The 25,730-nt window shown below is 41.8% G+C and overlaps 1 protein-coding gene across 2 annotated transcripts; it reads right to left on the bottom strand.

The window, feature by feature from the left end:
• Positions 1–330: 330 nt before the first annotated feature.
• STK17A (serine/threonine kinase 17a) lies at positions 331–25,427 on the bottom strand. Of its 2 annotated transcripts, none has more exons than XM_013095211.5 (7): positions 25,151–25,427; positions 18,810–19,022; positions 11,728–11,872; positions 6,451–6,577; positions 5,683–5,731; positions 5,402–5,581; positions 331–4,808 (listed from the first exon to the last, which is right to left on the bottom strand). In XM_013095211.5, exons 1-7 carry the CDS (start codon positions 25,342–25,344, stop codon positions 4,475–4,477), a joined length of 1,242 nt encoding a protein of 413 aa, XP_012950665.4. In that variant the 5' UTR covers positions 25,345–25,427; the 3' UTR covers positions 331–4,474. The 2 variants fall into 2 exon arrangements, with proteins under 2 accessions (XP_012950665.4, XP_027307120.1); XM_027451319.3 differs by lacking the exon at positions 25,151–25,427 and adding an exon at positions 19,744–19,823.
• Between the last annotated feature and the right edge of the window lie 303 nt (positions 25,428–25,730).

Here is a 25,730-nt window from a genome sequence, read left to right as displayed (position 1 = left end):
AGGCAGTCATGCCAGACAAGTGGCCTGCTTGTGGACACAGCGCAGTACGGAGGGGATGCCAGAGGGTCACCACTCCAGGACACCTTTCAGCAGGACTTCTTAAACATGGATTAATGCTGATTTGCATCTGCTCCACCCTGTTCTGGACACGCAGCCATCCCGCGTCTCACACCATTCGCTGCCATTTAACTTCCACCTCTCTAACCCTGCATCTTCAGCCAGGTCATTTCCTACCGGTCAGGCCCCTGAAAGAACAGTCCTAAATTTAATGGCAATATATTTCTATGTTTAGCATACATGAAGAAAAAAATACGAGAGGATTTCGGTGGATAATGTGACTATATTTATTAATCCCAAGGACAGTTTAATTCAACATCTGTAAATGATGCATCATGGAGACGTCTACAATGCAAACATATTCCTTTATACTGGAAAAGATTACTGGTGACCTTTGTGCACCAAATATAAATTGAACAAGTACTTAATATACAGAAAACTAAGATGTCAGTAACCGTGCTATGTGGGCATTGAGAAAAACAAACGTACAGCAGGTCTTAAAGAACAGCCAGGGTACTGGGACAGGAGACTCCAAACAGTGAACACTGACCCAGTCCCAGCAGCGCATTTCTAGCTCTCAGGCAAAGCCAAGCGCGAAGGCACGGAGGCACCAAGCAGAGGGGCTGGAGCTGCAGCCCCTTGTCATGCCGCACTGCGCCCTGACATCGAGCCCGGCGACCATGCAGCTGCTGTGAGGCAGAGAAATTGGCATAACTTAATCCCATTTGAAATTAGTAGATGTTGACTTCAAGATTTATTTTTTTTTAAATAAATTTATTATGTTTTGAAGTGTTTTCACAATGCATGAGGAACAAAAGCCAGTTAAAAAGAAAAAAAAGGCAAAGTCTCACTGTAAAGCTTCTGTACCTTGGCAGAAGTACAACAACCTGACACTCCTTCCTTAAACACTGGAACTGTCTTTCACGAACTGCTCCTGGGCTATCTTATGAGAGACCCCGAGCCATGTCATTGAGTGGTGCAAGGCCCCTCTTCCCCGTCCCCCCAGCAGGGGATGGGTGTTAGTTAGAAATGTAAACACTGAACAGCCACCGAGATGCGTGTGGCAGCTTGGCAGCTGGATTGAACACTGGGATCCTCAACCAAAAAATGCAAAAAATGAAACAAATGACAACACAAATGTTGCTTTGGACCAAAAAAAAAAAATACTATTTGTTACAGAGTTTTAGTTTAGTGACATCTATAGCCTCTCGCCTAGAGGTGAACATAGCAAGGAGACTGAAGGCAAAGCTTTGCTTCCATCAGCTGCTTGGCGTTTATTTTAGCTGCAATGCTGGCAGAGGCCTGCGCCTCGCAGCCCCACCCTGGCACACGTGGCTGTGGTTGGTGCCTCCTGCACCAAGCCCCCAGAAGCTGCGGTGTCCAGCACTGTCCAAGCACACCCGAGCTGCCTTCCACCTTCCCGCGTTGGAGCAGGTGGCGGCTGTGCTCCAAGGGCAGCCAGCGGGTGCTGGGCCCAGCCAGCTGAAGGCCTGCGGAGCGGGCCCCACAAGCAACGAGGGCTGAGAAGCCGATACCTGCCCCGCCACCACCCCCTTCCCCACCGGTTCTTACAGCATAAGCAGCTTTTTTTCCCCAAACTGTGTCTGTGCAGCCAGCCACACTCTAGGAGCTGCAGAGAATCGGCCCTTCACGAGCTTGGGGCTTGTTCCCAGCCCGAACGCTGGCAGCTTGGCCTCAACAGCCCCTTCCTCAAGTGTAGGGAAAAAGTGCCTCACCGACAGCTTTACCCACACTTAATGGCACAGAAATTGCTTAAAACATGTGGGAGTGGTGGACAGTCTGCAGTTACACCTCACAGAAACTTTCCTATTACAGGGCCCACCTCAGGCGCCATGTTTATAACTTAACACTGTTGAACTTCCACAGCTTTACGCACATTCCTAACGATGCCAATAACACCGCACAGCTGCATGTTAAGGCACAAAAAGCTGAACAAAAACAGCCCCCTGGAAATCTCGGAGCAGCCAGCTCAGCAGCAGCTGGCCCTGGGGTAGGCCCACAGCTCGCCTCCACGCCCTGCTCCATTGCCACTAACGGTGGCTGCAGGAGAGAAAGGCAAGCAAGGGTCAGAGTTGCGCTGGCTGATGAATAGCAAGAGGTATCACCCGCCAGACCACTTACTAAGCAGTGGATTAAACGAAGAGTGCTGTCTTGCTTAAAGCATCTGAAAGATCAGCAGTGGAGGTAGGGCAGGGGCTGCAGGCACGCAGCGCCGCAGCTACCATTTGCCTCCAGAAACGCCTAGGTAACACAAGTGCTCTGTTAGCTCAGAGCCTTGTTTGGCTTCTACAAGTCACCAGCCACAGATATCAAAGAAAATGTGCATAGCAGTGAGAAGCTATCTACAGGAGGTCAAAAAAAACCAAAAACAAACAAACAGGAAATGTCTAATTTTTCCAAAGTATGTAAGTAAGGCATCTCTGCTTTGCAATATAAATTACATCCGAGCTCAATTCTTGAAGGACTATTGAATGCTTTCTTAAAGGTCTTTGAGGAGCAAGGTGTTGCCCTACCTACATGAACATTCAGCGTGTAACTCCATAAGGGAAGAAGCCCGATAGATTAACTTAGGCACTGCTTTTCTGATGTGGCTACGAGCAAAGGCAACCAGACCACTGGTGTTAGGGAAAAATTCACGTTGCCACACTCAGTTTTTTTGTTCAGATTTCTTCTTTACTAGTGCTTTTCCTCCCACCCTTACAGCAACACTAATCAGATCCCCACAGCACTGTTTTTGTTATTAATACTGTTTACCTTTTGTGTGAAGGAGCTGTAACACTAGCGCAGAAAATCCTGTTCGCTAGGAAGAGAACATTCCCAGTACATTTGAAATGAAAAGGTCTGTGGCAACACAGAAGGAACAAAAGGGAAAACTAGCTTCAGAGTTTCTGTTCATTATTTTATAGCAAGAAAACTTTTGTCATGGTTTATTATAAAGGAACAGCATAGGAAACCAAATAAATAGTTGAATAGTTAACAGTACGCAATATAATAGTACTAAACTTCAATTACATAAAAATTAAACTTTGGAACAGCAACGATATTAAAGACTTCTTAGAAAACTAGGACTCAGTCCAAGACCCTCAGACTTGTGCATTGCAAAACCCTGTCAACTCTGATGCCTGGTTGGTCCCAGCTTTACCCTCCGAGGGACCGTGTCCACTGAGAACTCTGCCCCATCCACGCAGCTCCCTAATCCCACTCTGCCCCATCATACACATGCAGTTTTTCCAAGCGTCTAAGGGAGAGCGATTGGGAAGCATGAGGTATGAGTTGTGCTTCATTGTTTCAGTTCAGGAAGAAGATTCTGCTTCCTCTCATAGTTACACTGAGCAAGGTTTGCAATTTAGCCTAAGGATGCTTCTTTCTTCCTTAAAGCAGCTGTTAAAGGAACAGAAAGAAGGCAGCAATGACCTCATGCTCCCAGCAAAACCCAAGCTGAGTTCCGGGGGTGGGGGGGGGGAAATCAAGGGCTGATTTATCCTAAGTCTGATAACTGTCTGATCTAACACGTTGAAGTCAGTGGAGAGAAGTTCAGTAACTCCAGCAGAGCTCCAGCAGACCCTGTGTCACTTTTTTTGCCCACACATCAACACTATGCAGACACACTGAGCTGTGCTGTTAGTGCATCCAGCTCAATACAGGAGGGAAAGGGAACAGTCTCTGCTGGTTCTCGAGACTGACTTGCTAGTTCATTTATCACTCTCCAGAGCAGGATTTTACTGTGCTCTCCCAAATAAATAAAATCATCACCACTCTATCTGGAATTGTTCACTGATAAAATTTCTTTACCTGTGGGACATATGCATCTCTTGCTAGGGGAACCCAGCTCACTGTCTGGCTATACACCAAATAAGTCTGAGTCTTTGGACTTGATGAAAACAAAGAAATATACACAGAGCGTAGCTTTGAAATCTGTATGTCAAACCAGTCAGATTCTCTCGTACACTTTAAGATCAGCAGATAGCTCCACTGAAGTCAGGAGTGCTAAAAGGTGTTTGAGGAAAACCCAGCATTATGAATTTACTTTGAATGACAAAACGTCTCCTAAAATATACTCCTCTTGACATCTGTCACTGAAACACCTGCTATGTCAACTTCGCCAGAACATTAGAACAATTAACAAAATTGTCTGCTACTCAGAGACAAAAAAAAAGGAAATAAAAAATGCAAACAAAAATAAGCTTTTATCTTCATTAAATTCATGTCAGCCACTTGAAATCTTGTTTAATCTGTTCCATGAAATTAAAAACTTGGCACATTTTCCTTAGATGCCACCTATCAACATTTCGTTTATCTAGAACATTTACTGCATATCAGAGATTCCCTTGGCTAAGATATTTTTGTTTAGCAGAAAGCACTTCCTTCCAGTTATAGCTATGAAGCGCCACACAGTTCAGTAAATGAATTCTCCTGGTATTTCTTGCAGCAATGGTTCCTCAAATTTAAATCGTTTGGAAATGGCTTTCTGCTCAGTTGCTTTTTCTTTTTCTGACTGCCTACATTGTCCCAGTGTATACGAAGCCACTACAATTAGTTCTTCCGTCACTATTGATTCATCCTCCTCGGTTTTCTCAGCATCAACAGATTTTTCAGAGGCAGAATCTGCATCTTGCTGGGTGACGTCGCTGCTCTCCCCTCCTGCGCTCTCATTCCAGGCCCTGGAAATAGGTTCATCACTTTGTTCTAGCCATGGATGTTGAAGACATTCCTCAGCAGTTGCCCGGTCCCTGCAGAGGAAGGAAAGCGTTAAAAGGAATGTCCAAGGGAACTTGAAACCTAATGCCTCATGTAAGAGATTCATGCAATTTTTCTCCAAGGATATGACTGTACTAACCCGACAGAACTACTAATTTAAGTGTGTCAGTGGTTACTTTTTACCTAAGAAGCCCAACAGCAGTCCAAGATGATGCACATGATGCACTGTTAATATGTAAAATAAAGGAATTCATAGATCCTTAAATATCACAGTTTACTGTATTTCTGAACAACTGTCACAGATTTTCGTTTAAAGTATGAAAGTGATCCCATCCTAACGTTGAAGTATTTCCACAAGAAAGAGAAGACACACAAGAAAAAGCGGACAATTTCAGTGGTTGATACACCACAGGAAAAGCCATGGGAATTGCACAGGAAGCACTTTGTGTTTTGAGAGCTGAAATTTCCAACTTCTCTTTTCATTTACAAGAAAATAAAAGTACATAAAGAAATATGAATAATCAAAATTCCCTTATACTTTAAAGACGTAAATGCCAGCATGCATCTATATTTAAAACAGATCTGGTCCAACGTATTATTATATACAATTGTCTGTTTTACTTACTCGGGTTTCTTAACCAGCAAAGTTTTGATGAAATCCACAGCAGACTCTGATATGAGGTCAAAGTCTTCTCCAGAGTAACTTACATTCATTTGAGATATATTTAAGAATGTTTCCTGTTTATCATCCCCTAAGAAAGGCGATATCCCTGTTAGCATAACATATGCCAGTACTCCAATGCTCCTAAATTGACAGTAAAAAACAAGAAGTTTATTTTTGTTGTTGTAGTTATGTATATAAACTTTTGAATAAAGTTATAATGATCGTTAATTTGCTCAACTTACCACATATCGGTTGCTGTACTGATTGGGTCATAACTCAGTATTTCAGGAGCTATTTGGGGGAAAAAGCATATTTTTTTTTTCATATGCAGACATGATATTGTAGCTATACAATGCAAAAATAGGCATGTGGTTAAATTTAATATAAGCCACTTGAATCATGATAGTCTTTGGAAATGGATGTTTCTACTCAAGTTATTACAACGATTACATTGTTCGTTAGTTTTAAGTTAAGAAAAACTTTGCTTTTTATTGCTATATTCAGAAGCAAGGCCAGTCTTTTTACTAATAGAGGAAACTATAGAAACTTTATTGAAAAATAATTTCAATATCCAGCATTCCATATTCCATCATGAAAACTTGGACCCATAAAGAAAATACTACACAACTTATCAAAGATAATTTCAAGCAGATTTTCAAGGCCTGGAATAATTTATTTATTTTTAAATGGAAGTGATACAAACCTCACCAAGCTAAAATACTGTACTCAGCACGAGCGTATCCCTTTCAACCTCTACTCCAAGTAATGCTTGTTATCACTGCTCAGAATCCTCTAAGCGAGTACTCATGAACACAAGCACACAACTGGCAGTCATTAAACTGGCAATTAAGCTTTTACAGCAGTACCACATCCAAGCAATAACACAATCTTTTGACACCATAACTACACAGCCAGTCCGGCATTCACCAAATTTTGAGAAAATTTTCCTTAATTCCCCATTGCTGAAGTTCCCTCCTCAAGGCTACCTCAATGTTGTGGTAACAACTTACCTACGTATTCTGGAGTTCCCATAATTTCCCTTAGCTCTTCACTGCTCTTCATTATTCTGGAAAGGCCAAAATCTACTATCTTTATGTCTCCCAGAGGAGACTTACTGGTTAGGAGAATGTTTTGCGGCTGAAAAACAAAGCAAGAAGACCTTCAAAATCACCCAAATCTAATACCTATAACACCATAACATTGCATAATTATTTCAGATCATGAGCAACACCAATACATTCCATTACATGTACAGCAAACAGGATTTTTTTTAAAGTTATTATTATTTTTAACTGAGGGTGAGCTTGCAGAGACACATAGGCTCAAAGCAGTAGCAGGATTTCCTGTTTATAACCGCAAACCAAGCACCTACCTTTCTTAGCTTAGAGCTCACACAAGAGACATGCCAGTAGCTACCATTTAACAATAGGACATAAAGATCTCCACATTTGGTCTGTTAGCCCCTTCAGACAGACCACCTTTCTCTCCCCACCCAGCTCCAACTTCTCTCCTTGCTTCCTTCCAACAGATGGTGTAAAATACTTCTCATAGGAGGGTGTCCAAAACCAACCAATCATTTAAAAAACCTGAACACACGAAACTATTTTGACTACACCTGTTTAAAGAAAGTCTGTTGCAATTGACCTCAATCTTGTTCAAAGTACAAACAATTGGATTACAGAATACTAACTGAAGAACAGTTAAAAAAAATAGGGCAGCCTGAAAAACAGGTTTTAAGAGCATCACCTTTGGATAAACTTGTTTGCTCTGACGTCACTAGATCTTGGCTGTCGTCCTTCAGAACAAACGTTGTGATCATTCAGAAGTTCCCTACCTTCTATCTTGAATGGTAGCTCAGTTTTAAAAAAAAAAAACAAAAAAAAAAAACTGAAAATGAACCTGAGATGACAGGTGTTAGATTTTTGCAACTGAAGCATATCCTTGCCAAGAAAGTCCATGTCTCCCAGCCCGAGAACTTGCATCGCCATGTATTAGGGGTGGCTGAAAAGGGAGGAGAGCAAAAGAACCACCACTGCGGGGTCGTCCAAGCTGGATTACCACCACCATTTGTACTTCTATTCCCTCAGTCGCTCTCTCTTTATTCCCATGTTGATCACAAAGGCATGTTTTCACCCTGATACCCCTCCTCTTGAAAAGAGAAATAAAACTGTACAAGAACATTTTGAGATCTCGAGCCAGATCTTCCTGCTGCAAGACCTGAACGTAGTCCAGTTCTTTAATTCCCACAAAGTTTAGCCACAGTATTTAAAACGAACTCCATGATGTTATCTATCTATTTGCTGTTTGTGAATGTAAGTATTTAAAGCAGCTTATTTTTTGCTTACAAATTGGGATCTGGTGGCCATACAAAGCCACCAGCTTTCGGAGCTGCACGTTACCATATGCTTTATAGTTCACATTTGTTATTTTGTATTTGTATTAGAAAAGCAAACATCCCCAAAAGCTGACCATGCCTCCCTAATTAACTTCTCAGATGTTCTTCCCAGTGGGAAATTTAGTTACTTTCTGAAGAGACAAAGAGAAAGCACAAGAAAAGCATTTGTTCTCTGTATTTAAATGAGGAAAAGTTTAATGGCAACATTTCTTGAAAGCCTTAAGCCTTTTTTAACAATTAATAAGCCTTTTATAATATTTTAGTAGATAACATAGTTGACAGAAGCTTTTAATCAACTGTTTTTTACATGCTTACTGAGAGAGAACTGTCTCTAGTACAAATTGAGTCATAACCCTAGGAATAGCAGTCATTTTCTTATTCTAAGGAATTACTATGGGGTTAAAATAAAGTGACAGTCCAAACACCAGCATGAAACCTTGAAGAAGCTGTAGCTTTGGATTTACCCTTACTGTCAGCCTGACACAGTCACTCTAAAGCTTTAATAAAAGGAAGATGATTTTCCTGTATCTGTAGAGCTGATTTCCTTCTGGTTCTGCACGGCTGTAATTAATATATCTACATTTGCTATGTGTTGATTTGTCTGCAAAGACCAGAGATGCCCAAGCCAGAGGCTCTCCTGCCAGCCATTTTGAAATGGGCCTTTCACTCTTGCCAACTAGCGTTAATGAAATGTCTGAAAAAAATGTAATACGCCAACATTTAAAAATCTTCTCTGCTGCAGAGACTGAAAGGTTCCAGTTTAGATCATTGTATGATGCATACTGAACAAAAACATATGAAAAGTCTGACTATACGGACCTCTGAATGGATGTACACAATGAGATTGGCACATGGACAGAGAGCACATGACATAGCCATGTGAGTCTAGCCCAATGTCACCTTAGCACTGAATTAGCTTTCCTGATGCTCTGAACTTCAGTACAAGGGCCAAAATAAGACAATATGTACAAAGAGCTGTTCTCATCTAGCAACTTACCAATTATCTGTGCAACTTTCAGAAAAAGTGTACTTAGTAAAGGAGACACCCTATAACCCTACACCTTGCAAGCAGGTTTTGAAATCTTGTAAACTGATGCTATAATGGCAAAATCCATACATTGCACATTTCTCAGTATTCCAGAGGTCTCTGTGAGCCTTTGGCCCTAATATTTCTTGTGACTTTAATTGGTTTCCAGAAGAGTATGACTAAGAATGCATAATAATGCTCATCTTTTTAAACTAATCAATGTCTCACCTTTAATATTAATGAAGCTAGGCATCTGATTTTACAATACTGTAAAAAAAATAAATAAAAATCTGATCCCTAGACAACAAAACAGGAATTATCCAAGGAATAATAGGGTAGAAACAGGAAAAACAGTCTAGCTGGAATGCCCTGGCTAGGTTGTGTAAAAATACTAAAGCAATCGCATATGTTTGCACTAAGAAAAAGTTTAAGGACTCAAATATCTTTAAGTAGAACAGAATTTGCTTGGGGATCAGCTGGTTTTTTTTGGTCAACGTGTTAAAAACAAACAAGCAAACAAAAAAAAACAACAAAAACACAGCAACAGTGGCTAAAGAATAGAGTTATTAGAGTGGCACTGCACTTATTTCATAAGGTAATCAATACAAGTCCCATAAATTGAGAAGTAAGGCTATAATCAGGAGAGGTTCCATAGATCCTGGATACTCTATACCTGCCAAAAACCAAATAGCTGTGCCCTTATTGTTACAGAAATTTGAACTCCAAATTCAAGTGTTCTTTTGACTTATGAAGTTAGTATTTCTAACCCTTCTTAGTCTTGTGGGTGTTCCTTTAAATAAGAAATACTACACTTCTATTAATGCTATACTTACGTATAATAAATCTTCAATCTTAATCCATCTGGAAGACTCAGATGAGAAAGCTAATCTGTAATGTTTCTGTAACAGTCCCCTTCCTTCTTTAATAATTGCATTAGTTCACTTTCTGAATACTGGTGTAAAGTGACACCCAAACTAATTTCAAATAATGATTTTGCTAGTTGTCCTCACTGTACGCTACATCTTGAGAACAACAGAAAGGGGACAAGGTGCGTGTTGAATAGCCCTAGTATTACAGACCAGAGGAGAGTGCTGCTTGGGGCAGTCATTCTCCCAGGGTCCAGGGCAGCGCAGAGCTCTACCCATCTCCATTGCAGACAGGCAGCAGCTAGTCCTTCCTCAACTACCCCAACTTTTTTATTATTATTATTATTTTAAGTTCTCTTCTATTCCTAAACTCCTTTAAACTTTACCAAACTCCAATCCAAGTTCAAGTCAAACAGCCGATGAAAAGAGGAAGCTTCTCTTATTCCACAGCTTTTATGTGCTATTAAGAGGAGATGAAAGACTCCCAACTACAATCTACACCCTGCAAATTAAACAGGATCAACACAATACTGAGAGTAAATTAAACATCACTCAACAGTAGCATTGTATTTGCTCTTTCTCCAAGTCAAAAGTGGATTATGTTATTGTATTTTGCTATTAAAAACACACCAGGTTTCAACAATCTTTCACAAGAAACACACTTTTGGAAAGATAATTGTGTGGCAACACCAAAAATACCCCACACCAAAATACCCCATATTTTTCCTGCCATAGTCAGCACTGCAGTGTACTTTCACTATTAAGTACTGCAGTAAAATAAAGAACAATGCATTTCAGATCAGATACCCAGCTGGTCGGGGCTGAAGGAACACCACAGCTTTAACTCCAGAAATCAATATATACAAAAGACGTGTTTTAATTTTACATAAAGTTTGCTTCAAGGAAATTCAATGGAAATATTTTTGGCTAGCATAGCATATATACAGGCAAAATAGAGACACTGAGTATCTTGTATAAGCATACTGGAGCTTTAGTCCTTTTGATCACTTATTACTAGATAGGAATTTTTCATTAAGTATTAGTACAGTTATTTGATGTGTGACTAAATCAATGGGCTACAGAAAGTTTTAAAGGATTCCAGAGGTAATTTAAATAAATGGTTAGAAAAATAGGCAGATGAGATGTTTGTGTGCAAATATTGCTCATTCTTTACTTTAGCTAAGGCATGGTTCATGATTTGCTGTTGTATATAAGTATGTATAGCTTGATACTGGAATCTACTGAGAGCTTTGTACTACTGCCAAAAGGCAGCGAAGTATAAACAAGGAACTCAGCAACAGAAGAAACATGTAGTGCCTTACTGCATGCTTAGGAATTACAGGAGAATTAGGCCTGTAAGAAGAATTACAAAATTTTAATGCAAGTTGCTTTTAATACTATCTTGCTTAGAAAACTAATTCAACCTCAAAATGAGATAAAATTGCCAAATTGTCATGTTTGCCAAGTGTTTGGTAGTAAATGACAAACCTGTAAATTAAGTTATACAGTATTTTTTTCAGAAAACTACTGAAATGCTATAAACATATTTAACAAATTAGCATGCTGTTTATTAGTCCTCTATGAACACTTTATTCTGAAATGTTACATATTATATTACCAGTGTCTCTGCCACACTTCTGCTTCATTAAAACTCAAGTCAACACAAAACACAGCCCTATTCTTAAAGGGCTAAATAATACTCAGACATTTTTATTGCACTGTCAGAATGAGTCAGGTCTTATCCAAAGCACACATTCCCAAATTAAGGTACAATGCAAATCCACATTTCACTCAAATTTTGTATTTGATATAATCATAAAAGCTCCCTAAAAGACTTGCAAACCTAGTGCCTAATACTAAGACCCAAAAGTTTATCATTTGAGGAATATCTAGGAATGTGTGTTAATTATGTTAGCATTAGTATGATACATGCCCAGCAAGGAAGCCAGCACTTAAAAAAAAAAAAAAAAAAAAAGGAAAAATACAGCAACACTCTTACCTTTAGGTCAAGATGAACTACATTGTTTCTGTGCAGGAATGAAACTCCTTCCAGGATCTGCTTCATAAGTCGCTTGACATCTTTTTCTTTGAAGGCTTCTTCCCTTTCAGCAACACACTGGTCAAAGATTTCACCTCCAGCGGCGCTATGGAACAGCACGAATGTTACTATTTCAAAGACTAAGCTATAGTTCCTATTTCGCTCTACTTGCACTATTTTATTCAGCATAATAAAGATCAGCAGGTGGCATTATCCAGTAGGGGTATTTTCAGTTATTAAACGTTTGGCAAGCTCTAGCAACCTAGGAAGACTTGTGTGCGGTACGGCAGCTTTGAAGAGAAGCAGAGATCTCATTCATTTAGGTTAGACAACACAAATACTACAGAAACTCTTGGGCCTATTTTGGAAACATTAGTGACTGTGCTTTGAGATGAATGCTACATTTGTTTAAGGGCAGCATTTAACATAAAAGATGTGCCTTTTGCCATTTCTACTAAGCTACATGGAAATTTGGCCAAAGTAAGCCTTTGTAAACACAAAGTAAAATAGCCCCACCCTCAATCCTCCTCCAAAGACTTTGCACACACTCAAAAAAGACTAAATGTAAAGTTTATAGTTTGTGAAGTCTCTGGGGTGCAGGGATGCTTTAAGTTTCTGAGCGGCTTTCATCTAAAAATACTTCTGAAAATTTTAGCTCTCAGAGCTTGATTCCTTATCTTTTGTTTATGCATTCAAATAAAAAACAAGTCAAAGGAAAAATATGAAAACAACTACAGATGAATAATACCATGATTTTAAAGTAGTCCAAAGCCACATGCAGGACCATCTCTGTAAGGCAATGACTCCACAGATGCCTTACAACGTCACCCTGCAGCATCAGCAGTACAACAAGCACAGCAGATGCTCCATCCTCCAACCAGAATGGGTTTATGAACATCAGAACGGGGCCAACTGGTGTATGGATTGCTGGATTACTGCTTAGCAACATACAAATGAAGTTAACTCGCACACACTTTGTTTCACATGGGATTCTACAACCACCCCTTAGCGAAAGCTGGTGAATCCCCTGAGCACAGCCTTCTCCAGTCACCCCACACGGTGACGTGCCCAGCCTAGCTCTGCACAAGTGTGAATCTTGGCTGATGCACAACCATCTCATTTGCCTTCGCTTGCTCTTCTCTAAATTTTACTACCGAGGCCATCCAGAAGACAGAGAGGAACATTCAACACAGACCTAATGGCAAGCAAGGCAGTCCTACAAAATGCGAAATCTGGATTATTTTGAGTTTTCAGTCAAGTGAGTGTTAATGCTCTGATTCCCCTACAAGCGCATATTCTGGACACCCTTCATCACTTATTTCTTCAGTACACTTTTATTTAGTTCAAGAAGAAAGGCAGTAATATTTTAGCTTTGGATGGGATTCAGGTAATTTATTCTAACATTCTAAATAAAATTCCTTTTTAAAAGTACTATCGCTTAGAACTTGGGCAGAACTGAGAAGATGGGCACAGAATATTGTCTACTGTAATTAATAAATTACACATTCTGTTTTAAGAACATCATACTATGCTACTTGGAAGACTGATTTAATTTCTTGTAGCATAAATTATAATGTATACAGTGATAAAATCTACAACTAAAATTACTATATATAATTTTTTATTACAGCAGCAACTCTTTACCATTGGAAAAAAAGCAAGGCAGTACTTCTGTTGCTTAAATTTACAAGTGAAGTTGGAATTATCCCTCCAAACAGCTGTTGTCAATCAGGAATTGTTTTTTTTAAAATAAACACGGCCGAAAATCAGCAAAGGGAGGGGGCCTTATAAGGCCCTATTTTCTGTATGTCTGCTTGGTGGTCATGATAAAACCAAGTTGTGCTCTGAACAAATAGGAACACTGACATAGCCAACATGCTAAGATGTAAGCTTTAATATGACACTTAAAGAATCCTGAATTACACTGCTTAGAAGTCAAGGCAATCAGAGTTGAAGCACAGAACGTCCCTTCATTGAAATCAAAAGACAGCACTAGCAGGACAGAAGAAAACCCTGGATTCAGGTTTTTATTTATTTCTAGAAGGTGTTTAAGTAACCTGTGGTACTTCTGAAGATGCTTCAGTTCATCACCAAATTTAAAAGTGAGACAAACAAATACAGCCCTTAGACATACACACCCACCGTAGACAAATATACTTAGCTTTACAAAGGACTTGCACATAGAAAAGTGTTTTCAAATGCAATGTTTTTTTTTTTTTTCTTCTTCTTCTTTAAATCAACTGCTCTGTTTAGGATGTAGACAGAGCAACTCCTTCCAGGCAATTCACTCCATCCCAGAATTGCCACATTCAAATAAATAATTAGTGACCCTTCAGAAGAGCACAGAGAAATTTGTTACTGCAAGACTGTTTTGCGTATTGCTGCTGTGGAGTGCGCCGAGCTGACTCCCTGAAGCAAAGCAGTCAGCTGACTGTGAGCCAGCTCAGTCACAAGTGGTTGGAAGTACAACGTCAAACCGAACTCCAAGAAGATCCTTCCTGCACATCCATGCCAAATTTTGCCAAGCTACTTAAAAATATTTTCAACTCTGATGTTTTATATTCCCCAACTACACTTCAGGGAAAAACAAAACAAAACAAAAAACACACAGAAGGGATTAAAATACCTGTTAGGAAAGTATTCTGGGCATGTCAGTGCTATGATTTCAGTATCCATGCAGACCAAGAGTTCTCTTGTGTTTAGAATTTATCCATTTTTCCTTCAAGAGCCAATCTTCAATTAAGTTGACACTTTTCTAAAAATTGCTGTGAAATAACTTGCTTTGTTGGGTAACCCCACCCACCTCTACAGAAAAATTTCACAGGAGATAAAAGCAAGGCATTGCCTTTAGGACAACAACATCTTTAGAACAAGTCACCTTAATGTGAAACAAATGGAAAAGGCCATATTTAGGGGCATAGCTTTCAGAAATTCAGTGTTGTCTAGAATGCATTATTTTTCTAATACACAGAGGTGTGAGATGCATGAATTCTTTCCAACCTAGAAGTTGCAGCAACCCGTATTCCTTAGGAATTACCATATTTATGACCGTACTGCTGTACTACTGGCTTCTCCATAGATTCAAGTGAAATCCAAGTGCTGTTCATCAGTGAAAGCATGCTGACACTTTGTTACTGCTTATCAGTATAAACAAGCTCAAAATCAGTTGAAAGTCTGGAGCATTAATCATGGTTACAATCACGTTGACTTTAAATTTGGTGGAGACTGCTTATCTTCCTCTGGACATCTTAATGCACTGCACAAAATTCAACATCCTACTTTTTTTCAAGTGCACTTACGATACATTAAGAGTTAGAGCATATCATTGGAGAAAAGGCTGAACAAAGCCATTTCAGGGCATCCAAAAAATTCAAATCCCCCTAACTATAATGGGTCAGGAACTGGGACAGTCTTCCATAAGCCTCAGCAGCACAAATCCTCGGAACACAGATTCAGATAACAAGTCTTTTGAATACTCTTGATGTCAAATCCGAGTGAGACCATAAGCAGCCTGCAAGGATCAAAAATTCACTTATGCTCTGTCAAAAGCCTCTCTTGAAAGTGTTACCCTTGGAACAGAACTGGAAACTCATTTGTTTCTGTACACACAGCTTATATTGCAGGGACATCCCACCAAGGTGGCTGTCACAAGACTACATATTCGTGCTCTCTGCTAGCGACATTCACAGCCTCCTTTCCTCAGCGAGGCATACACCACTAGGCAGCAAGCATGCAAGCCAATTCACTGCGAATTTTTCAAGTGTAAGGCTACCACTGCACGCCAATGAGCCCAGAGACAGAGGGAACTAAGTCTCCATCTGATGAGAGAACACACGGGCAGGAAGCATTCGTAGGCATTAAGTTGCAGAGGCTTTGCTTTTAAGCTCCTGGTTGCCAGCCAACTGCAACCTCGTGTCCCCCTGCCACAACCTTTCTGACTGGGGACCCTAAGGGCTGAGATGCAGGGCATGAGGTAACCAACTCAGTTGGAGGAGCTTTCCCTTAAAACTTTACAGGGGCTCCCACCTCGATCTGATTGCCACCTCTCATACCTGTGTTAAGCACTCTAACAGACGGTGTGCAGACACCGGAGCAGTGCAATTATCCCAACAGCACAGGAAGGAACGTTCTCCAGGTCCAAATAGCTAGAGGTGGAAAAAGTACTTCATGCAGCGTATCAAATAAACCCCAACCATCTCCTCAAGACAGCAAAGACAACTTTTTTTCTTTCTTAAACCTTGCGTAACAGAAGTCTATATATACACACCCAAGACCCTGGGAGGTAACTATTCAATTCATGGGCTCCTTACTACACATAATGGCCTAGATTTTGAAGTTACACAAAGATGTTTCTCCAAAATCTGACCCACTGCTTGCGATATCCTCTACTCCTTCCACAAACGTATAAACAAAGTGATGATCACTTCAAGACGCCAGTTCTGAAGCACCAGATGCACTGTTGCTCTTTCTTTCAAAAGAAATCGGGAACAGTCAGGCAGGTCGTGTATAAATGTTGAGCCCAGTAGCTACACTAAAAGGAAGAAAGCAATTTTGAAATCTGAATGTGTCAGGTTTTCCCCAGACACTAAGTGTTTTTCAGTAAACATTTTTATTCGTTCAGTTTTCACTGAAATACAGAAACAAGACTGTTAATTCCAGAGTAATTCTAGACTTTCCATACTGTCCCTTAAGACGAGCTCTTAAACCCTCTGCTGCTTGTTGGCAAAAAGCCTCAGCAAGTCAGTGTTGTTAGTGTGGATGCAGATACAGCCTTACCAACCTGTTGCCGTTAAAGCCAACACTAATGCCTCACTGCTTGCCATTGCTCAGAGCTTGTATGAACACTTAGCAGCCAATTTTAAGTTTGCTTTCTGTCAAAACTGATAGTGCTTTAAAGACAACCCTCATATGATTTTAATATTTCTTCTCATGAAGTCAGGGCAGTAGCACCCCACCCCCCTTACGACAGATCCTACATCAAGAGAAGAACTTCAAAACCTTAGCAGATAAAGTTAGTGGGCAACGATTAAGTATTTATTTTTCTGCTTTCCATGATAAAGATCTGCCACGCAGACCATCAAGCTTAATAGAAACTGAAATGCCCTAGAGAAGCTTACAGTCCAGATATGCTCTTTAATCCTCTGCATACAGAATGTCAGAAATTTACTAACATTCATACCTGTTTTGTTGCAACATGCCTCTGGAACATGCTGACATTAAAGAAGCATCCAGACATATTTGCTGAAGTCAGTGAAAGAGCGTTTTTGTAATTTACAGCTCCAACACACAGCTATTTATCTGTAACGAGGTGTGACTGATGCATATAAAAACAATAATGTTGCTAATTATGGAACAACCTGGTTACTAGTTAATACTTTGGATTAAAAATGTTTTGTAATTTTAACAGAACTGAGTTCTAAAGGAAAAGTAGCAATCTGCGTTAGGATTAGTGCAAAAAACATTGCTCATCCCAAGCTGTGAATTCTATATACCTACACAATCCAGAAATTTACACTGCTTTCTCATTAGATCTGTGTTACTAGTGTCTAGAACATGTATTTTTTCATCTCCAGTAACTGCAGAGGCTCTGTCACACTTTTGCATTATAACAAATACTTGAACAACTCATAATAAATCCCTAATACCATAACTGCACAATGAAGCTGGAAAAAATGTATTCTAGAAGGAAGCTTGCCTTAGCAGACAGTCTCATTCCATGTCGCTGAAGTGCAAAGATAAAGTTTCTTTTGACTTCTGAACACCATCAGATTTGGGCACAAGATTTTTCACCATTCATTTCTGTCATCAAGGAAGGAAACAGCTGTACAAACTAGATTGACTTCAGCAGTCACCAGTCAAGTCACTTCTGAACCATCAAGCCTCACTGTTCCTCTGCTAGTTATTTTAGAGCCATAGAGCTTTCACAGGATCTTAACTGAGTTCAACACCAACAAGCATTTGGCTACCTCTCAGAACCTAGATGACAAAAAACAAAGTCTCTGGGTAGCAGATAAACTTTCACAGCTGTAAAAAAAGACAAAAATCTCTTCTGGACAAACTCAAAGCAGGGGAAACAAAAGGCAAGTGTAGAGTCACACGTTAAATGCCACTAATGTGGGTGAATGTGAAATATGAAACTATTCTAGGTCTGAATCCTCGTACTCTCTTGCAAGTCTGATTTTCTCCAAGACGACACTGGAGCACTATGTTTGAGATATGTCTTGACTGTCTGCTCAACAGGTCTTTAACCTCTTGATAAGTGCTCTTGTCTTTTGCCAGTGCATGGAAGACAAGTTTTTGTCTGTATCACATTAAGAAGATGCAGCTAGCCAGACAGCATGACTGAACAAACTAGTCTGCAAGCACTGAGTAGGGGAGAGCTTGTGGTCCTAAACTTACATGCTTCCTGAAAGATCTGGTGTTTGGAAAACTTAATAGTTTAACCAGAGAGAGCAGCCAAAAGAAGGAAAGTTTCAACACTAAATTCCCTAGTGTTAACTGTGATAGGATACCTATAAGTAAACTGCTCCAAATGCTGGCTCTGAATTAATGCATGAGGTTCATGAAGAGATGTATCAAGCTGAGAAAAATGAGTACAAATCCTGGTATTTGTCAGTTGTCGTCAAACGATTCCCCATCCCAAATTAACTTCAAAGTTCAAAAACAAAAGAAACAGATTTCACTTCATCTTTGTCACTGCCAGCAACAAACTTCAGTACTTTCAGATACTCATTGCTTCTTTCACAAGTAGAGACTCTGAACAGTTCATATTTTGCTTTTTTTTTTAAACTATAGAAATTATGTTTCACCTTTGAAATACCCTGCATAATTGGAGAAATGTATTATAAATGTGCTATAGTTAAAAGACTGCACATAACTTCCTGTAGTACTGATTTTCTCCATAATTATTTTTTAATTCAAGCAGATAGCAGGCAAACAATAAAATTGTTTTGCATATTATTCATAGACACACAAGATTTTTACATTATTAGCTTTAAGCAAATACTGCAGAAGGTTATTCAGGAATTATCATTAGTACTTACTATTCCAGGACTAAAATCATCTCTGTTGCAGTTTCATAAACTTCATGCAAGTTAATGACCCACGGGTTGCATTGCGCCAGCTCAAGGACTGCAATTTCATGGATTATTTCCATCCGACAGTCTTGACCCTTTCTTCTTTTTCTCATGAATTTCGCCGCAAACTCTTTTTCGGTGTCTTTCTGGATACATTTCTTCACCACTGCAAACTTCCCTCTAAAATTAAAGGAGAATTTTAAGTTAGAAATAAGTCCTTCGGTGAAAACTTTAGTACAATCCTGTTGCTGCTTAACCCTACCAGGCAGCAAAGTGCCACGTCCCAAGTGGGATGGGGATGGGGGAAGAATTGGAAAGGTAAAAGTGTGAGAACTCCTGGGCTGAGACAAAGAAGTTTAGTAGGTAAAACAAAAGCCACGCACAAGCAAAACAAAACCAGGAATTCATTTGCTCCTTCCCATGGGCAGCCAGGCGTTCAGCCACCTCCCAGAAGGCTGGGCTCATCACATGTAACGAGCAGTTTATTGGGAAGACGAGCACCATCACTCCTAGTGTCCCTCCCTTCCTCCTCCTTTACCCCAGTTTATTACAGAGCACGATGCTGTGTAGTGTGGGACACCCCTTTGGCCAGTTTGGGTCAGCTGTCCTGGGTCTGTCCCCTCCCAGCTCCTGTGCACCCCCAGCCTGCCCGCTGGCAGGGCAGCACGAGAAGCAGAAAAGTCCTTGGCTCTTTGTAAGCACTTCTCAGCAACAGCTAAAAATACCGGTGTTATCACCACTATTTTCATCAAAAAACCCAAACACAGTACAGTGCGAGATTCTAAAAATAAGGATTTGAAAGTAAACAAAATACTGAAACCCTCAGTTAAGAAACCCGACTTTCAAACAGATAGAAAAAGTGAGCTGTGCTAGTTAACAAGGTGAAGATACCACAGAATACCTTGAGCTTGAAGGGCCCCACAAGGATTGAGCCCATCTCCTCAATCTTTTAGTAAAAAGGTGCATGAGCAAGCACTTTGTGTTTTCTGTGACTATACTCGAGCAAACTAATTGCCCAGTTATTGTTTTCCCCACTACATCCAAAGAGCAGCAGCCAACAGCTTTATTCAGTGACTGCTCAAGATCCTTCCCTATTTACTAGGGACATTTAAAAAAACGTCACTTTGCATTTCCACCATGTCATGTCTCCAATGACAACAGCTGTAGTTCTGATTGCTTAACAGTTCTCAATCCTTTATCCTCGGTCTCCTTGTTTAAGGAACAGGAAGAGTTTTGAGAAGCACAGAGGCTTGGCCAACATAAGGCACTCCAACAGCAACATGTGAACACAACACACTGCGCAGAACTGCTTAACCCACATCAGCAGGCATTGTTTCTGACAAAACGCCCAGCAGATGAGCTGCACCACGCCAGCAGCCCAGCTAAAACCACACGGCAGTGCTTACATCAGAAGCCTTCCCCCACAGCATTTTCGACTGAGGTTCCTGCCCTGAACTTCCTTGCAGCAGAGCCCAAAGCCACCTGCTCCACTCAGTCCCGTTTGCACCGTCCTGGTTTAGAGTGAAAAGGTCTGTTAATTAATGCATCGTCTAATGCCATGACAAATCCCCACACTCAGTATAGTGATCTTGCCTGTATGGGAAGAATTTACAAGAAAACTATCTTTATTTGTATGTAAGCATGCTTATAAAGCTGCAGGAATAGCTTGCAGGGTCTTATTCTGCTTCCTTATTACCTTATTGTAGGGTAGCTGAAACCAAAATTGGAGTCCTCATCTGGCCTGGAATACAATTACACGGGTTTTGCCTCTCCTGCGTCCCAGCTGAAGCGTACGGAGTTAACTAACTCCGCTCGTGTCAGACTTCTCACTCTCACAGCTCCTAACCTACTGGCAGCCTGCTTTCCACGAAAAGTGACTGCTGAAAGGAGTTGTGGTCAGCCCGCTTATAATAGAAATTTGTTTCAAAATTGCCCAGTCTAAATTAAGTCAAACAAGCACCCGCAAAGTGGATATTTGCTAGGCAATCTCACTAAAATAATCTAACTTGCGACTACCGAGGCAGCCACAGTTATTCCTCTGGGAATACTATTTTGCATAAGCACACATTATCTGCAGCACCGTAATATTAGGATAGATCAGAGCACAGCAGATGTGAAGGCTGACAAACAGTAAGAAAATGCTCTACGTAAGCTTTGCAAATGCGTGAAAATATTACGGGGTTCTGTAGTCGTAGGGAAGGTGTGGTCAAAGGATTGCTCTAAAATGGTTTAAATAATATAGACAGTGTGTGGTGGGAGGAACAGGCACCCAAAGCCTCTGGAAAAGAGGCTAACAAACAGCTACGTGCCTGCTAGAGACGTATCAAAAAGCACGCTGGCAGAAATAACAAATGCGGACAGCATGGGCAGCTTATCAGGAAGCAGAGAAGTGTTCCAAAGATTATACGCTCCTGATCCCCAAAATATTGGGAGGCCAGTGCTTCTTTCAAGTGGAGTTCTAGGAAGCTTGTGATTAGTGTCGTGGCTACAAGCATAAACATCCCTCCAGTATTGCAATCCTAACCACAATTGAGAGCAACCTTCCCCATGTAGCCAGGGAAAAGGCTTTTAAGTTAGTCCAAAGACGTGCATCTGTATGACTCGTGTGCAGCAGAGTTATGTGCTCACCAAAGGTGCTAAAAGCCCTGCTGAGGCTGCGTTTTGGCATGAAACCCAAACACTGTACAGGGGGAAGAGCAGCAGCTATGCCTCCTTGCCACTGAGCCAAAAGCTTTTAATTCAAGCATCAGAAACAGGAGCTTCATAAATTTTAAACCTCTCTGATAGAGCCTTCAAGCAGCTCGGTGTTGTTGAGACCAACATACGGAATCTGGAAGCAAGTGCCTCAATCCTAACGAGCCCGATGTCGCCGATCCCTGTGGAAATGGGACAGCGTTCCCAGCGCACGAGGCACCGCTGCATGTGCCACGCGTGTGCTGCTGGGCTGGGCTGGACAGAAGCCTGCGAGGTGACGGGATTAAAAGGATGGGTTACGCAGGGGGCCAGCCGACAAGTGCTAATTCTCAGTTGTTCGGGACTAAGAATCATGCCCGGCCCCTCGGTGGCTATACCTGTAATTAGAGCCACTGCAGCTGCCGCCTGCAGAACTCACCTTTTCTGAATCCCATCCCAGAAGAGAGCAAACTTGACAAACCTGATATTTATAACCAAGAGCGCTAATGCTATGCAGCCTGCTAGATTCACAGCTGAGTCTGTTTCTGAGCAAAGATTCAAAGGCACTGTCCAGTGGACAGTATTAGACCACAGCAATTTAGCTGCATTGAGAGCTAACAAGGAGAACATAGCGTTGAAAGCAGCACAGTTTTGAGAGGAAATGCTTAATGTTCATCTCCAAAGTTAAAAACTGGCTATCAGTTATCGAAACACAACCAAAAATACTGTTAAGGGAGACATGAGTAGGAAACTAGAAGTAGCTCTCAGCTTTCACAAGAGCCTCCATGAGAAATTGTGATTTAAGGTATCACATCCGAGTACAAAGCAGCTCAATGTCACCTTCCCTGATTGCCAGCAGAATTAGCATCATTTCGCCTGGCATACAACAGGGCTTAGACGAAAAGCCTCAAATCACAAATCAAATGTCAAATCAGATAAACAGGCACATTTATGTCATACCAATTCACTTTGTCACAGGTTCAGGAGAACAGAGAACTAACCTGACTGCAATGCTTATTTTTAAGACGACCTATTAAACACTGTCACTGTTACTAATAAAAGGAGTAACAGCAATTCCTGTTAACCTGTTTATTTCACAGATAGCTCAGAAAAAAATTCCGAGATCCATAAAACTATATGCAATTTCTTACAAATTTCATAGCAAACTTTTTCCCCCAGAACTGTGATTTTCTTTCTAAATTTTTGGAAACCAAAGAGCAAGGGGTGGGGAGATGCCATTTCCGATGCTCACGAGCAACCAGCTCACGCCAATTTCTTCCCAAATGGCGGAACCAACTACCTGCACACCTTTGCTTTCACCTCCTTTTCCCTGTCCCGGCATTCCACAAGTGTTTCCCCCTAGCTGTGCAACTGCAAGCGGCCGCTGAGAAGCGCGATAGCATGCGTGCACGTTCTTACTGATGCACAGAACTGTTCCTGAAGGCTACCTCAGAAATGTGCAAGTTCAGAAAAAAATTTTTTAGAAAAAAAAAAAAAATCAGTACATAGGTTATCTGCACATGAAACCACAGTTAAAAAAAAAAAAAGTGTTTCTTGATTATTCTGTTCAGTCTCCCCAGATGATTAGAATAGTTATTATTCTTAGCTCTGAGTGGAGAATGAGCTTGTCTGTTTTAACAAAAATCTAAGAATGAGGAAAATCAGCTGAATTGCACTTGATGTACGTTTACAGGGATGCACTGCATCCATTTTGCTGGCAGAATATTGCTGGTTTTAGAGCTATCATTTAAGAAGACTCTTGTGGAAAGCAAGGCTTTATGCCTTTTTCCTACCCAGCTCTAGAACCAGGAGTATTTTCTGAACGCAAATTATAGCTACCAGTACGTGCATAGCTTGTTTTAAATTAAAAGAGGAAAAAAAGAGCACAATACTCCAACAGTGAGCTAAAGTATTAATTGTCTAGTAGCATTTTGTGTGCAATTAGGAGATATTTTGTTGATGAAAAGGAGAGAAGTATCTGAATACAATTACACTGGACATTTTAAAGAAGCTCTAGGTAATATAAACCAGCGATGAAAAATTTTGTTTGACGCTGTGTTTCTGGAATATGGAGCTTAGACATTCAGACACTCATGCACAGACTTGCAAATATCCTTCAAATCTGTCACCACACACACACACACAAATATTGCTCCTAATTCTACAGTAAAATTACGGCTTGAGTGTAGATAAGGCGAAAAGTCAGGCAAATTTTTTCCCTGTTGTCAGCAAAGTATACAATACTTCAAATAAACTTATATCAATCTAGCACCAGCTGAAATCATTTAAGAGTCTGAGCTGACTAGAAGTGGCACCCTTAATCAAAAAAAGTTTGATTTCAAACATCACACAACTTGACATGAAGATTTACCTGGGCACATTCTGATTCAGGGACAACAAAATTAATTAGGCTCTCAAGACCAGCCCCAAAATTAGTTTATTAAAACATTTCATTAAAAAATTCCACTTCTATGTCAGCTTAAACATCTCAAACTAATTTTCCTTCCAGAGTTGCCACTATAACCACAATTTCAGCATTCTTCCTAAATCAACCTGTTTATTCTAGCAGCGGTATTTGGGCTTACTTACAAATGCCTGCTCAGCTACTGCACCAGGCAGCGGCCTTCTGAAGCACATAACCCTTACATACTGAAAGCAATTTTTTTTTTTCTGCAAACAGAAGCAATGAAGCCTGATTTCCTGCAGTTTTGCACCAGAGTCACCCTTGCGACATCATGACCAGGCTCTTCCCACACCAACACCTCCACAGTCCCCTCCACCATGCCACCAGGGGCCAGCAGCCCCCACACCTCCCTTCCCTCCCCACTTTTTTAGAAGGGCAATGAACAGGGGATGAGGGCAGCAGGTGCCAAGGCTGCTGCCAGCACACACATGCTGGAGGCCAAGGAGCACAGACCTGCTGAGTTTGTGCAGCAGCCTTGGGCTCAGCAGCGGTGCTACATCTGCCTTCTCCTCTCCCCCTACTACCTGCTTTCAACACAATTTGTGCCAACTGTGCTATTCTTATTCTCAGTGCCCTGTCTGAAGCTCAGCTCTCACATTGCTTCCCTGGTTCTGGGAAAACGGTGGGCAGACACGCAGCACACAGACTGCTTTTCCTTACCCATTTCCTTAGCAAACGGAGCTACCGCAGCAGGATCAAAACGCGCTGCGTGCACAAGGGCTGCCTTTTGGCTGAGACAAAACCTGTCACCTCAGGTTGCTAACTGGTCCAAGCCCTCCGTAAAGATAACCCTGCTCAGAAGTACAGACTTCCATGCTTTAGGAACAGAAAAAGCGATTTCTGCTCAGCACGCATTATCGATAAAACACCCTACACGGAGACAGCTGCGAGGGTCAGCCAGGCTTTCCACCCACCACCTTTAGGTTGCCTAGGCAGCAAGAACTTCTCTTTAGTGGACGCACTAGGGGTGAAGCATCCACTTTTTGAAGTAAAAATGTAGTAAAGAACCATCTGAAATTGAACTAGGAGACCAAGCGTGCACACTCACAGCCCCTTAGGACGGAGCTGCAGGTGTACCGCACGTCTCTGCCCCGCACCGACCCCGCGGCGGTCTCAGCTCGGTTTTGCCGTGCCTCCCCATTTTCGCCTCCCACCCCCGTCCCGCACACACCTGCCCAGCTCTCGGCCGGGGCTGAGGCGGTACCGCAGGTGGAAGGGCTCGCTGCGGATGGCCGTGCGGATCTCCGACAGCAGCCCGCCCCGGCGGGGCTGCTGCTGCTGCTGCTGCTGCGGGCGGGCACCGCGGCAGCGCCCAGCCTGAGGCGGCGGCGGCGGCGGCCCCCCCGGCTTCTCCTCGGGGCTCATGGCTTCTCCCCGCTGCTTCGGCTCCGGCTCCGCTCGGCTCCTGCTCCGCGTCCCGCCCGCCCAAGGGAGCCGAGGGGAGGCGGCCACGGCCGCGGCACCGCCCTCTCAACGCCTCACCTTGGCGGGCGGGGGCTGCCGAGCCGCGGCGGTTGGGCAGCGCCGCCTGGCGGGGCCGCCATTAACGGGGGGGCGGCTGCCTCCTCCCGCTGCTGCGAAACCCCCCTCGGAGGGGCGAGATGTAACTGCTAATAAAGCTGAGAAATGCTAATAAAGATGTGTGTGCGAGTTCTGGGCTGTGTGTGCGAGTTAATGGGTTCCTGCTCACGCCTGCCCTGAGGGAAGAAGCGTAGGGAGCAGGGCGAAGCCTGAGGGGAAAATGGCAGAGA

Source organism: Anas platyrhynchos, chromosome 2, assembly GCF_047663525.1.
Source record: "Anas platyrhynchos isolate ZD024472 breed Pekin duck chromosome 2, IASCAAS_PekinDuck_T2T, whole genome shotgun sequence".
NCBI lineage: Eukaryota > Metazoa > Chordata > Aves > Anseriformes > Anatidae > Anas > Anas platyrhynchos.
This window is presented reverse-complemented; position numbering and strand designations above follow the sequence as displayed.